The following is a 14,526-nucleotide window of genomic DNA, read 5'->3' on the forward strand; positions in this document are numbered from 1 at the left end:
GCTTCAGATAGATCCTATCAATCATAAAGGATTTTAAATATGGGATTGTTTAATTGGGATATGTGAAATGTGTAGCTTATATACACGTGCTTCCATCTCAAATAGCACTTGCACCTTCTTCTTGGTCTTCATTTTGTTGGCAAGAACATAAAGACTTGGAAGATTAGAAATGTTAATGCCTGCCCAAAGGCAAGTTGAACGAGCACCATGCTGCTTAGAATGGTAGGTGCAGCTGATCATATACTACTGTAGTCATTCTTTAAGTGCTTACGATCCAATCTCGAGCAATTGAGGTCTTCTAAGTAGAAGTTACCAGTGTTTGATGTTATGGGCTGACAACAGTTAGTGCAGGCTGTTTTATACTTTGAATGCACATGTGGATTTTGCAATGGTGAAGAACATATTCTTGCTACCACCATTTGCATGCCTTGTAAATGCTTGAGATTTAGATCTAAAAATACTCTGTATGGCGCTTTAAGTACACACTGTCAAGGGCTACTAAAGTCCTCCACAAGTTTTGAAGCACATTCTAAGTGATATATAAGATACCTATAAATGGTAGTGGCTAATCCTAGGTCATCCATGCATGGCTTGAGTTCAACGACACCTTTAAAAATGAAACGAACCTTGAAACTGATCCAGGAGTGAGATCCACAAATTTAATAAATAAATTATTTAATTCATCCAATGACAAGTCGTGCACAGTCAAAGTATTCACTTTGAGGTATCTTGTTCCTATTGTGCCACCAATCACGTACACCACAGGCAAAACATGATCCAGCTTAAGCTGTGTTCCCAAACCCTTCTAAAGATGGGGGCAATCCTGTGTTGATCATGATGTAATCTAAACAGCTACATAGTGAAAAAGTTACTCCAAAGCCTTTACAGCCTGCAGCAAGCTAATGAATCAAGATGACCAGGTGGGAAAACCCCAATCACTTTACAGCCTTCAACAAGCTAACCTGGCAATGTGACCAAATTGGAAAGCCCAAAAGCTTTACAGCCAGCTACAGAGTGACCAGATAAGACAGCATTAGGACAACCATGTAACTCCAACTTAAGAAGCCTGCATGACTCAAAACAGCTCAACACTATTATTCTAACATGCACCATCCACCCAATAAAGCTGAAAAAGCTAAATAGTAATTTGCATCTCACTGATTTTTTTTTTTCCCCAACGCAGGCAAACATCTACAAAGAAAGTACAAACACCACCACAACAACACTCAAAAATGGCACAACCCATAAGGTTTGGATACAAGGACCACAAGTTGATAATCCTGTCATGTTTTGTTGAAATATCTTCAGTGAGGGCATGCAAAGCATCAAGATCAGCACTGCCACTACAGTCAGTACGGACAAAAGTGCAACTGCCAATACTACCATCTCTTTATTCTCCGTATTTTTGAAGCGATTTCTGCAGTAAAAATTGAGTCTCAGAAAAGCACATCTAAACACTCATGCATCCTTGAACACAAACACACACTCAAATGCACACGCACACACAAATGAACGTACGCATGCACACATGAGAAGATCATACCTATACAAAAGCACCAAAAATATCTTCAAAAACTAGCGAAAGAGGATTGAACATACACAACCTGAGTAATTCCATATCTGCATTCCATGTCTTGATTTGATTTGATAGATCATTTTCCAGCACGTACTTCTCATGCATCCACCTGCTTTCCTACAATAAGGAAGGGAACTACTTCATTTCAATTCAAAAAAATCTCAAAATGATACACCCAGGCTGATAGGATATGTAGGAAAAGTGTACAGTAGTTCAAGAATCAAATGCAGCTTCTGATACTAACCATATTATGAAACGAAGATTTCAGGTTGGCTATTTCTGCTGCTCCAGCATCAAGCTTGCCAGCCATCAGAGCTAGATCTCTGTCAAAACCTCTAAGAGCTTTCTCGCATCTGTCATTCAACTCCTGTATATAGTGGGAAAGCAAAGGCTGGCTCTGTTCGAGAGATCTGACCTTTTGCATAAGAAGTTTCATGACCGCATCTAATGCTGGTCTACCTGTCTGGTGATAAACCGACTGTGCTTTGTCAGCCTTACTTACCTCCCTAAAACTGTAGCTTTCTGATCGACCTTTCACTTCCAAAATCTCCCCACCTCTTTCTGCAGGTAGATCCTTGGTTTTATGTGTTTGCATGGAAGTAGAACCTCTCCTCAAAACTGTCTCTCCACACGAAGCCTGATTTGGTAACTGCAGATTTGGTCCAGCTTTTCCAGCACTTTCTTCCCGAGAACATCCAGCAGGAGCACCCGCACCTGCACCTGTTTCCTCTGCAATCCAATCTTCAAGCAACCACTCAATTGCATCAACTCCATACACTTCCAGAACACTCAATGTACAGTAGAAATCCGACCCGTAATGGTTAAGCATCTGGACCTTCAAATATCGCACCCACTTTGGCTCATTTAACTTAAATGTCTGTGTGACTCTGATATTATGTGGCTCAAACCTTCCAAGGAAATCCCATTCTTCTGTTGGATACACCAAACTGCCCCAAAGCTCAAACTGTTTAATATTTGAAGAGTAAAACTCATGATTAGCGATGGCAATCGTTACGACCAGTGTTTCCTCAGAAAGCTCCATATCAACGTACTTCCTGTCTACATTGCAAGGAGTGTGTAGGTACTTGTCCTTGTCTCCGTTTAAGATGTTGGAGGCTCCTTTGGCCTCTTTATTACTAGCCAAAATCTTTGCTCCTTTTGAGTCGGATGCATAGTTGTAAGGCCCATCCCCGGGCTCCTGTCTAACATGGATGTTAATCAAGTTTGAGGCTGAGATATGGTCAGTCTTGTTCAGAACCTCTGCTGGTATTTGAGCGACAGTCGTGGAGTCAATCCCATTTGAATCAATTGTGACTACCCCATCCACGATAATTTTTTGCTCAGCATTAGGACTGATCTCATCTTGACCTGATGAAAGTGACAACAGCCCAATGCAGTGGTGCTCACAATCACCAAGGCAATTGCAGATTGTTTCATTGTTAGGATCCACAGAACTGATACTAGAGAAGACATTGCCTTGGTAAGGTTTGCCTTTCATGCCTAGATCCCTTGATCTAGGGTCTAGATCCTTCAATCTAGTACCCAGATCAAAGGACCTAGGGAGACAAAAGGGTAGAAACAACCGCAACAAAGTATGATCAAAAGAAGAATTGCATTTGCAGTTCTGTAGAGTTAGACAGCCCAACTTTGCACTTCTTATCTGTGTATTGTCGATCTTGAAGTCTCTCTGTGTAGTTTGTTTTGATTTTGATGCAACATTGTCTTCTGCCTCCGTTGTCTTGGTTAAATGATTGATTTCCTGATGCTTCTGAATATCATTGTTGCCGGTTTTAAGCCAGGTGAATGACCAAGAAAAACTAATCGAAGGGGCACCTGCGCATCAAAAGTCTTCTTTCATACAAATGCAGACAGAAGAAATGATGAGCCAACGGGCTTGTAGCCCAGCGGCATGTGTATGTAAACAGAAACTATGTTACCTAGGCCTTCTCAGCTATATCAATGGGGTTTGCAGTAGGCACCAATAATACAAGTAAACACTAGAATTCACATATTTGAACCACGATTCTAAACAAGAGTTAACATCAAAACCCTAGACAATTAAGGTTAATTTTCAATTAATGATCTATTAAAAAGAGAGATTGTGTATACCCTGCAGTCCAACAGTGCGAAAGAAGATGGAATTAAGGATGAGCATTAAAACCCAAGAGATGGAAAGAATGGAGCAGAAGTAAAAGCACCAGGCGCTCAAGCGGAAAGGTCCGATCTGAGAAGAGGAGGAGACCGCCTCCTCCTTCTTGTTGAATCCTCGTTTGCGAGAGCGTTTCCGCATGGCTCATAATCTCTTCAAAACGAATCTTTCACGATCGCCATAGCTGCATTTACTCAAAGTTTCTTGCCGCCATATCTGTGCATATTCTTAATGCATTTGCTACCGACGGTTTCTTGCCGGCATATCTGCGTCTAATGAAGGTCCCTTGCCGCCATAGCTGCATACAAACAAGGTTTCTCTCCGCCATGGTTGCATTTACAGCTGAGGTTTCACATAGCCTCCATATCTGCATCTACTGAGGGTTCCCCTTTCCGCCATATCTGCATATGTACCTGTAATGATAAGGTACCTTGTGATGGGATCCAAGAATGGATCGAGTGAGGCATGCAAACTGCAGGCCTTCCAATGATCTCAGTTTTTGCTTAAGGCAAGGAGGAACGGAGCTGGATCTCAGGTGAAGATGGAGACATGCAGGCCTTCAAGCACAGGTTAAAGAAGAAACGGGGAGACGATGGCTATGGCGATGTGGCGATGGAGGATCTGAGGTGACGATGGAGAGATGCAGGCGCAGAAAAGGAAGAAACGGGGAGACGATGGCTATGGAGAAGAGGCTGTGCGATGCAGATTGATTGTAAAACCTAAATGGAGAAACGAGAGAGAGGATGGCTATGGCGAAAGGGTGTATCGTGGCTGTGCAGATAAGGGCAAGGCCCTCAACTGCTGAAGGCGAGAACCAGGAGCTACTCAAAACAATCACATTTTATAACGTTGTGAATCGTGATTTCATTTCAATCCACGTGGCCGACTGTGCTGGCAAACGCAATGATATGATGCCATGTTGCCTCTGTCCTACGTTTTATGGGTCCTACCTTCCACGTCATCCCCCCACATGAGTCATCACCTTTTGAATGTAGGGCTGCGGGACCAACAAATCAGATTCTGACACAATCGAAATATGCCCAAATTATTGTTCTTCTATTGGCACAGGAATGAGAGGGTCAGTAACATATTTTTCAACCAATGAAAATAAGGACAACTCTTAAATCTATCCAGTTTTTGCTTAAGAAATCTCTACTATATCCCGGTTTTATAACTAAGATATATGAAAAATCATTCCTTAAAATAAGGGCTACTTAATACGTCAACCGGTTTTTCTTAATTCTGGCCAGTACAAATACACTAGAACGCCGTTTTCTTCAAGCACTGGAGAGGGTTTTGGAACCCACCTCCTTATCGGCCCTACTGGCCCCTCCTTACAAGGGCATTCATGTGGGTGATGTTTCCAACCCCACCAATTGTTTGTCTTGCCCTCTAAGCACTTTAACAAGGCCTTCATACCAAACAAGAAAGCATTGTGTTGGATTTTCACATGGGACCAATCCTTTATACATCTTGGTCCATGTCACAGCATCATAGGTAAGTAAGTCAGGGTCCACTATAGTCATGAAAATCAAGGATCTAAAAAATAATGTGCCTAGGATTTCACATGGGACCAATCCTCTACATATCTTGATCGGTGTTAGTACCATAAGATCATTCAATAATATAGGGATGAAAATCAGCAATCCTAATTAATAACCACATCAATGTCTTCATGATACTCCTTAAAGAAAACTTGCGCAAAGAATTTTTGCAAAGGAAAAAAGCTCAAAGGGTGGTAAAGTAAGTGGGCACATTTAAGGACAACAAAGGGGATGAAGGAAAAAAAGTTCAAAGGGTAGTAACATTTTAAGGACAACAAAGGGGGTGAAGGAAATACGCAAAGGATCAATTTTAATAATATTTCTAGACCTTGACAATCTTATATAATATCAGATATATATCGACTAGAACAATAAAAAATAGCCAAACAACTATTAGCTTTTTCCTTCCTTCTAATTATTGCCTTACCTAAAGAAGTTCACAAAGTTGTGTTGTAGAAACTGGGTGAGTTTTTTGCAATAGAAAAACATTATTTTGTATAAATGTCAATCTCCAAAGTCAAGAAGTTCAAGAATGTATAAGTGTAACGGGTTGGCGAATATATATTCTATATGCACCTAAACATTTAGAAATTTAGGGCGAACCTTTTGGATTTTTCTAAAATAATGGTAATACCTAATGTATTTTTGGCGAATCTTTCTCAAAATTTTGTAAAAAGTTGGGCAATTTTTTTAAAAAGTAGATTTTTAAAATAGCCAAAAAAATTTAGAGACCCTTGCCAATTAGCTATTAATAGCCCCTAATTTTTTCCCTAATCGATACTTACCAAAGCAAATATCTTTCCATCTAGAAGCAGAATATCATTTACCTTTCTTTAATTACATTGTTATCAAGCCTTGTAAAATAACCTTTGGAAACAAGGTGAATCTGCAAAGTGTGGCCTTACCATTATAAATTCATTTGTTTTTATAATATAAAAGAAAATATTTTTAACATGGGTATATTGATTCTTTGATTAAATGAATGAAACATGGGCTATTTTATATGCATTCTTATACTATAATTCAAAGATAACAATGATAGGACAAAGATGACAAAGGCAACTGTCATATACTTATTTTTATTATTACGACAAGGGTGATTAATACTGATAAAAATGTTTGCATATAAAAAACATGCCTCTCTTTTATCATATGGATCATAGAGTGTAGTACAAAAGAATTTAATACATTGCCTAAAATGCCGTACACTAACACTAGATAGCAAGGGAAAATAAGAACCATGTACAACCTTATGATGAAAAAAAGGAAGCCTGCACTAGCACTAGATGGCAAGGAAAAAGTCTCACGATGAAGGTTTTACATCATTCTTTAATTCAAGTGAAGAGACCATGCCACTTGGTCAAGTAAAAGCTATAATTACGGAACTATTATGCCACTTACTCATGGTAGAGAAAAAATTTAACATGTCTTTACTAAAAATATTTCTTCTACATGAACCTATTGAGCAGCATGTCTAAAATTCAATCCCAAATGATGGTGTTGTAAACATATTTCTCATAATGTTCATAAATGAGAGTAGAAATTCTTTACAAGGGTTGTGTGTGTGTGTGTGTGTGTGTGTGTGCGTGCGTGCGTGCGTGTGCGAGAACGTTTCTGAAGTTAAAAGAACTATTCTCTAGGCTACTATAGTTTGTAAATTCGCTAAGACCCATTATACTCTCTCTAGAACTCTCTTTACAATCTCAAAGGCAATAGTCTAATAAATGGAATGTTTCTAGCTTATGTAGCCAAGCACACCAATATTGTAAATTGTTTAAACGTGGTAACACACTCAATGAGATTAAAAGAGAAATAGAGAATGTTTTAATGTGCTCTCTCTATTTCTCTCTCTTTCTCTCTCTCTCTCTCTCTCTCTCTCTCTCTCTCTCTAGCTCTCGCTCTCTGTCTAGCCAACCATACAATAAACACACAAATAGATAAAGACAAAAAGGCCAACAAAGAAACCAACCTCAAGTTGAACAGAGAATTGGATTCGAAATCACCAGCTTTGATGCTATCGTCCTTGTGCTTCCTTCTACGTAAGAGTAACTATTTGTGTATTACATGATTGTATGACAGAAAGAGAGAGAGAGAAAGACAAACAAATAGAGAGGGAGAGAGATAGAGAGAGATAAAGAGACATCCATCAATAATCTAAAAGCTTATTGCATTATCTTTACCAACTTCCTTAATGGAATGCACTTCACAATTTCACTAAAAATGAAACGCTTTTCCTCGGAGCTCCTACATCTACTACCCACAATGTAAAATCTATGTAGTAATCCCAATGCCTCTTTGATTACTAATAGCATGATCCCTCTATCTGTATTTTTCACATATAGTGAAAAATCTACATTGGATATCTGAAATCCAATGGTAACAAGATACTCCCTAGGTGCCTACTTCAAGCCATACAAGGCTTTGTGTAACCTGCACACAAAATCTGGATGTGCATCACTCTCATAACCTGGTGGCTACATCATGTACACTTCTTCTTGAAAATCACCATGCAAGAAAGCATTCTTTACATCCATTTGATGTAAAGACCAACCCGCTGCTGCAACCATAGCAATGACAGCTCTCACGGTTGCCATTCTTGCAACCGGGCTGAATGTCTCCTCATAGTCTATGCCATAAGTCTGCGCATAGCCCTTGGCAACCAATCTTGCCTTGTACCTGATCACTGAACCATCAGCATTATGCTTGACTTTATACAGCCACTTACATCCAATTGCCTTGTACCTGATCACTGAACCATCAGCATTATGCTTGACTTTATACAACCACTTACATCCAATTGCCTTCTTTTCCTTAGGCAAAGGCACTAACTCCCATGTTGCATTTGCATCCCAATGCTATCATCTCCTCATCCATGGCATCTTCCCATTTCTTATTTCCAATTGCCTACTCAAAGCAAGTGGCCTCAACCTCCTGTATTGCTTTTACCATGTAAGCATAATGATGGGCTGCATATCCATCATATCTCAACTTGTCAATAGGGTATCTAACCCTCCTAGACCTGCATACACCTGGATCACTGCTAGGTGTCCTCAAAACAGCCCTCGTTCTCCTTACACCAAGAGTAACTACAGATGGAATGCCAAGCTCCTCATCAAGGCTCTGCTCAGAGCCACTAGAGTCACCATCCACATATGAGTGACTTGCTGACAGATCAGGCACAAAAGGTTGATCTACCTTTTCCTTCCCTTTCCGTGATACATGTGTACTTGCATCATTCCTCAACCTGCCTGACCATGGGCTAACATTGGATCCACTTCTCAAGGACTCCCCAGGTCCACTCAGCACGTGTGATTGCTGCTCTACATGTGGTGCAACATCAACACTTCTTACATCTGCGTCTTCCTTTACTACTGGTGCATATCAGCTACTCATCTCATTGAAGACAACATCTCTGCTTACTCGTATCTGTGATTGCTGCTCTACATGTGGTGCAATATCACCACTTCTTACATCTACATCTTCTGTTTCCTTCACTACTGGTGTATACTAGCTACTCATCTCATCGAAGACAACATCTCTGCTTACTCGCATCTCACGAGTGGTAGGGTTATAGCATCTATAACCTTTTTGCTCCATAGCATAACCAATGAAGATGCATTTCTCTACCTTTGGATCCAACTTTGTTCTCACTTCATCAAGAACATGTGCATATGCAATACACCCAAACACTTTCAAGTGAGACACATCCGGTCTTATGCCTGTAAACTTCTGTTTAGGAGTCATACCATGAACAGCTGCAATGGGTGTCCTGTTCATAATGTACACAGTAATTGCTACTTCTTCTGCCCAAAAGTAATGTGGCATATTCTTTTCAGCCACCATCAAGGCACGTGTCACTTCTGCATTGTGCCTGTTTTTCCTTTCTGCAACACCATTCTGTTGTGAGTGTACTTGCACGTAAACTGCCTCTTGATTCCTTGCTTTCTCATGAAATCGTTGAACTCATTGGAGAAATATTCTCCCCCACCATCTGATCTTAGGCATTTTATTTGCATGCCTTTTTCCTTCTCGACCAAGGCTTTAAATCTGTGAAAGTGAGCAAACACCTCACTTTTCTCCTTCATGAAATAAACCCACACTTTCCTAGTGTGGTCATCAATGAATGTAACATAGTACCTGCAACCTACAATTGTAGTCTTTGTCGGTCCCCATACATCTGAATGTATGACATCCAATGGCCTTGCACTAACATGCTTTTCATGTGGGAAAGCATGTTTGGCCTGCGTACCAAACAAGTTGGCATGCTTCACATACCTTATGCATACCGTCAGCCTTAAACTTTGGCAAACTTGCAACAATATTTTGGGCCTGCATACACTTCAGTCGCTATACATTCATACGACCAATGCGCTTGTGCCATATGTCAATATCTGCAATGACACCTGTTCCATGCGCAAACATGGTTGCCTTTATCTCAAGTATGTTCACATCCAAAGTAAACATCCTGCCATTTCTGTTACCCTTTGCAACCAAGTGACACTTATTTTTGAAGTCTTCCACAAAACATCCTTGAGGATTAAACCTCACTTGTTGCAGACCCTGCTCAACCATCTATCCAAACAGAAACGAGGTTCTTTGTAATATTCGGAACATGAAGTACATCAACCAAGTACTTCATTTTGCCATCCTGCATAGACAATGGCACTTTACCAACATGCACAATGGGATGCACAGTATCATCACCAGTTTTTACATAACCTAGTTTTTCCATTTTTTGCATATCTCTAAACCACTCAGCATGACTGGTCATGTGGTTAGAGACGTCAGAATCCACATACCATATATCTTGAGATCATGACACATCCTAAGCATGTGCTACATCACAAACAGCTGCTCACTTGTGTCATCACCTCTATGTTTGCTAGATGATGCATAGTTGCCTTGCTGCAACTTCCCACTTTTAATGTCATTATGCTTTTTATAGCAGTCCTTTGCCATGTGTCCTGGTTTTCCACAGTAATAGCACTCTATGCTATTTGCATTTTAATTTCTTTGCCAACCACCTTAGCCTCTTTGGCTCCCCCTGCCTCTAGACTGGCCTCTTCCACTTGTGTATGATTACTACTGTAAATCATTGGACTGTTGTCCAGAAATCTGATTTCCTTGTCGGCCACCACCTTGGCCTCGACCACGGCCTCTACCTCTGCCTCTACTTGAATTAGAGTAAAAGGCATGTTTTGATGTGTTCTTGATTTATGAAGAAGAATCCTCACCTTTTTCTTCTATGATAAGCATAGATATCAAGTCCCGAAAGTTGGGAATACTCTCCCTAAGTGCAATGGAGGTCTTGAATGGCTTGTACTCTTTGCCAAGCCCATTCAGACAGACACTCACCAAATCATCTGATACATTGATAGACCCAAGGGATTCAACAATGCCCTTGATCTTTAAGGCATATTCATTGATGGACATGCTTTTCTTTTTCATAGTATGAAACTCTTGCTTTAACTGCAACTTCCTTGCCTTTGTGTTAGTTTGAAACATCTGAACCAGATTCTGCCATGCAACTGCTGGAGTGTTTGCATCCTGTATGTGTTATATCATAGTGTCTATGACACTAATTGAAGCCAGTACATGACTTTTCTTGCACCCTGATTCCAATCCTTGAATGCCTTTATATTTGCAGGAGTGGCATTCTCCTCAGATAACTCTGGAGACTCCTCATTGTCTCCTTCTATAAAATCCCAAAATCCTTTACCCATTAGGAAATCGGTCATTCTGAACTTCCAGGCATGGAAGTTATTCTTATCCAGATTCTCACTAACAATCTAATTAATTCCATCAGACATGTTTTCCTGTAGCAATCAAATAACCTGCAAACAGACAACTTCTGTATGCAACCTGTAATATAGCAGTAGCTCCTGTAACTGCTATAGCAGCGGTACTTTAGTGCATAGCCTCTGTGTCACCAAATGTGACCAAAGTACATGTACATACACCCAGTATCAACAACAATACATGTGCAAACCCTGTCTACACTTCCAAAATGCACTGTTGCACTGCAATAACTAGATTTCGAGCAAAAATAGTTCTCTACCAGAACTTCCAGAGATTGCCGAAAATACCCTACAGTGACGAAATGAGTCCTGTAACGCACCCGAAACGCGAATCATGGCTGAAAAAACATTGTCCAATAGGACAGTATGCCTGCCCTATAGCTATGCTCCTGCGAGACAGCTCCTCAATCGGAGATGTGTAGCTCCCATAGCTACTAAGGGGGTGTTGTACCTAAACTAAGAAGGGAAAAGAGATGATGGTGCTCTTACCCATGTAGTACCGCTTCCTTCCTTGCTTGTTCTTGTCTCTTGCTTGCCTCCTTAGCTCTCAGAAACTAGGCTCTGATACCATAAATAGAATGTGGGGGAGAGGAAGAGCTTCAAACCCTAGCAAGCAAACACACACACACACACACACAAGAGAGAGAGAGATAGCTCAATTTTCTTCTATATTCTTCTTCAAACCCTAGCAAGCAAACAAACACACACACACACAAGAGAGAGCAAGACACAAGAGAGAGAGAGATAGCTCAATTTTCTTCTATATTCTTCTTCTCCACTCAACCAACATAACATAAATATAAGAGTACACACTATATGGGCTAATACTCAACTACTACAACATACAAGGGTCGATCCATAATATGAACCCGACTAAATGAGCTGGCGCTATAACTATGCCAGTCTCTAGTAATCCAAAATGGTTGTCACACAGCCTGTCATCCCACTGGCCGCATATCATCCATAATCTCACCAACCATTCTAGTGGTGTAGATGCGGAAGCTATCACCCAGGCGGGTCATCAATGTCCGCTTGTAGCACTAGTTAAGCTCGGTATCTCAACACTATGTGCTTGAGTGTAATTTTTAATTGTAACTAATCTATGCATGCACATCAGTGTAAATAAACAAATTGCAACTACTATGTGTGTGCACATGTGTGTTTGAATTCATACATGTAACTCAAAGCCTTTTCTCGGTGCGTGTGTGAGTGTGTGTGTGTGTGTGTATAAGAAGTTAAACTACTAATACATATAAGAACGTAATTAGCACAATGTATACTACAAAGTTAACACACATACTAACTACGTGCAATTCAAAGTTAACACACATACTAACTACATGCAATTCAAATCACAATCCCACACACACACTTTCACCCCCGCCCATGCTTTTCCCATTTGGATGACATGGTGTGGTGCCTTGGTACTCTACTACTTACATCTTGAAATATTTTGAAACACTTCCACTCTTTCTCTTTCTCTTTCTCTCTCACACACACACTCTCACACACCCACACACTTTTGCTATTCAAATAACAGAAGTAATAATAAACACACACACACACACACTTTTCCTATTTGAATAACTAAAATATTAACGTCTTTCAAATATTTACTGCTATTCAAATTATTAAACATTCAAAACACTTTCAACATCAATATGAGGACTCTCTCAAACACACACGGCACACACACACACACACACACCCTAAACACAATCATACACATGGCTTGATTAATGCAATAACTCTCTCTCTCTCTCTCAAACACACCCACACACACACACACACACACACTTGCTATTCAATTTTTTTTAAAAAAAAATCCATATTTTGACAAGCTTTCATAATATGGAATTTTACAAAAATAACATTTTAATAAACTTCCATTTTATAATGTTATTGTTTACGGATTTAAGTATGGACTATAATATTCAGGGTTGTACGTGTGTATGTATCTATTGACATTGTGTGTGTGTGTGTGTGTAAAATAATGTAAGTAAATAAATGTGTGTGTTGTATGTATGTATATATACATATATATTTGTATACATACATACACATACACACACATAAATACATACACATATAAAATCGCACACACACACACACGCACACAACCACACCCCAAGCACAAACACAAACACACTAAACTATTTCACTCTCTCTCTCTCTCTCTCTCTCACACACACACACACACACTTGCTAATCAAATTAAAAATAAGTATTTTAAAAAAGTTTTTACATTCTCTCTCTCTCTCTCACACACACACTTTTCTTATTCAAACAACTATATTATTTATCTCTCTTACACACGCACACACTTTGTTCAAATAATGAAAGTATTTCAAATTTCTTTCACTCTAAAACTCTCTCTCTCTCTCTCTCTCTCTCTCTCTCTCTCTCTCTCTCTCTCTCTCTCTCTCTCTCTCGCGCACGCACACACACACACACACACACGCGCCCGCGCAATCAAACACACTTACTATTTATTTATTTTTTAATTATAAACTTTCATATTTCTGTAAACTTTCATAATATGGAATTTTATTAAAAAAACATTTTAATAAACTTCCATATTTCAAAAATATTTTTACAATGTTATTGTTTTGGCATTTGAGTATGGACTATAATGTTTAGGGTTGTATCTGTTGACATTGTGTGTGTGTGTGTGTGTGTATGTAAAATAATGTATGTAAATATATGTGTATGTATGTATGTACGTGTATATATATATATATATATATATTTGTATACATACATACATACACGAATACAAACACACATACATATATGGAAAAACATATATGTATATATGTACATATTATAGATATATAATGCTATAACTCTCTCTCTCTCTCTCTCTCTCTCTCTCTCTCTCTCTCTCTCTCTCTCTCTCTCTTTGCTCGCTATCGCTCACACACACACACACTTGCTTTCACACAATCAACCCCAAACGCACACACACACAAATACACCTTCTAGTCAAATTTAAAAACCATTTTCTAAAAACCTTTAACATATTTCAACTCTCTCTCTCTCTCTCTCTCTCTCTCTCTCTCTCTCTCACACACACACACACACACACACACACACACACACACACATGATACTCTCTCTCTCTCTCTCTCTCTCTCTCTCTCACACACACACACACACACACACACACATAATATTTTCACTCTCTCTGTCTCTCTCTCTCTCTCTCTCTCTCTCTCTCACACACACACACACACACATGATACTTTCACTCACTCTCTCTCTCTCTCTCTCTCTCTCTCTCTCTCTCTCTCTCTCTCTCACACACACACACACACACACACACATAATACTTTCTCTCTCTCTCTCTCTCACACACACACACACTTGTTATTCAAATCAAATTTTTTCACTCTCTCTCTCTCTCTCTCTCTCTCTCTCTCTCTCTCTCTCTCTCTCTCTCTCTCTCTCTTTCCTTAA

General features: G+C 39.6%; 1 protein-coding gene across 1 annotated transcript; it reads right to left on the reverse strand.

Annotated features, from left to right (window-relative positions):
* Window positions 1-645: 645 nt before the first annotated feature.
* On the reverse strand, window positions 646-4,538 carry LOC147611979 (uncharacterized). Its single transcript, XM_086783830.1, has 4 exons — window positions 3,686-4,538; window positions 1,821-3,409; window positions 1,605-1,693; window positions 646-1,417 (listed from the first exon to the last, which is right to left on the reverse strand). The coding sequence occupies exons 1-4, from the start codon at window positions 3,864-3,866 to the stop codon at window positions 1,192-1,194; spliced, it is 2,085 nt and encodes a 694-aa protein (XP_086639956.1). The 5' UTR covers window positions 3,867-4,538; the 3' UTR covers window positions 646-1,191.
* Window positions 4,539-14,526: the final 9,988 nt, after the last annotated feature.

The sequence above is a fragment of the Cibotium barometz genome, chromosome 46, assembly GCF_041138505.1.
Source record: "Cibotium barometz isolate CiBa-2024 chromosome 46, ASM4113850v1, whole genome shotgun sequence".
Lineage (NCBI taxonomy): Eukaryota > Viridiplantae > Streptophyta > Polypodiopsida > Cyatheales > Cibotiaceae > Cibotium > Cibotium barometz.

What these genes read in the sequence shown, in the direction of transcription:
- LOC147611979 (XM_086783830.1), bottom strand. Translation starts at nt 3,866, where the DNA reads ATGCGGAAACGCTCTCGCAAACGAGGATTCAACAAGAAGGAGGAGGCG. An exon ending in AATCTTCGTTTCATAATATG is followed by an intron (nt 1,694 to 1,820) that starts GTTAGTATCAGA and finishes TCCTTATTGTAG; the next exon opens with GAAAGCAGGTGGATGCATGA. An exon ending in GCAGATATGGAATTACTCAG is followed by an intron (nt 1,418 to 1,604) that starts GTTGTGTATGTT and finishes TTTTTACTGCAG; the next exon opens with AAATCGCTTCAAAAATACGG.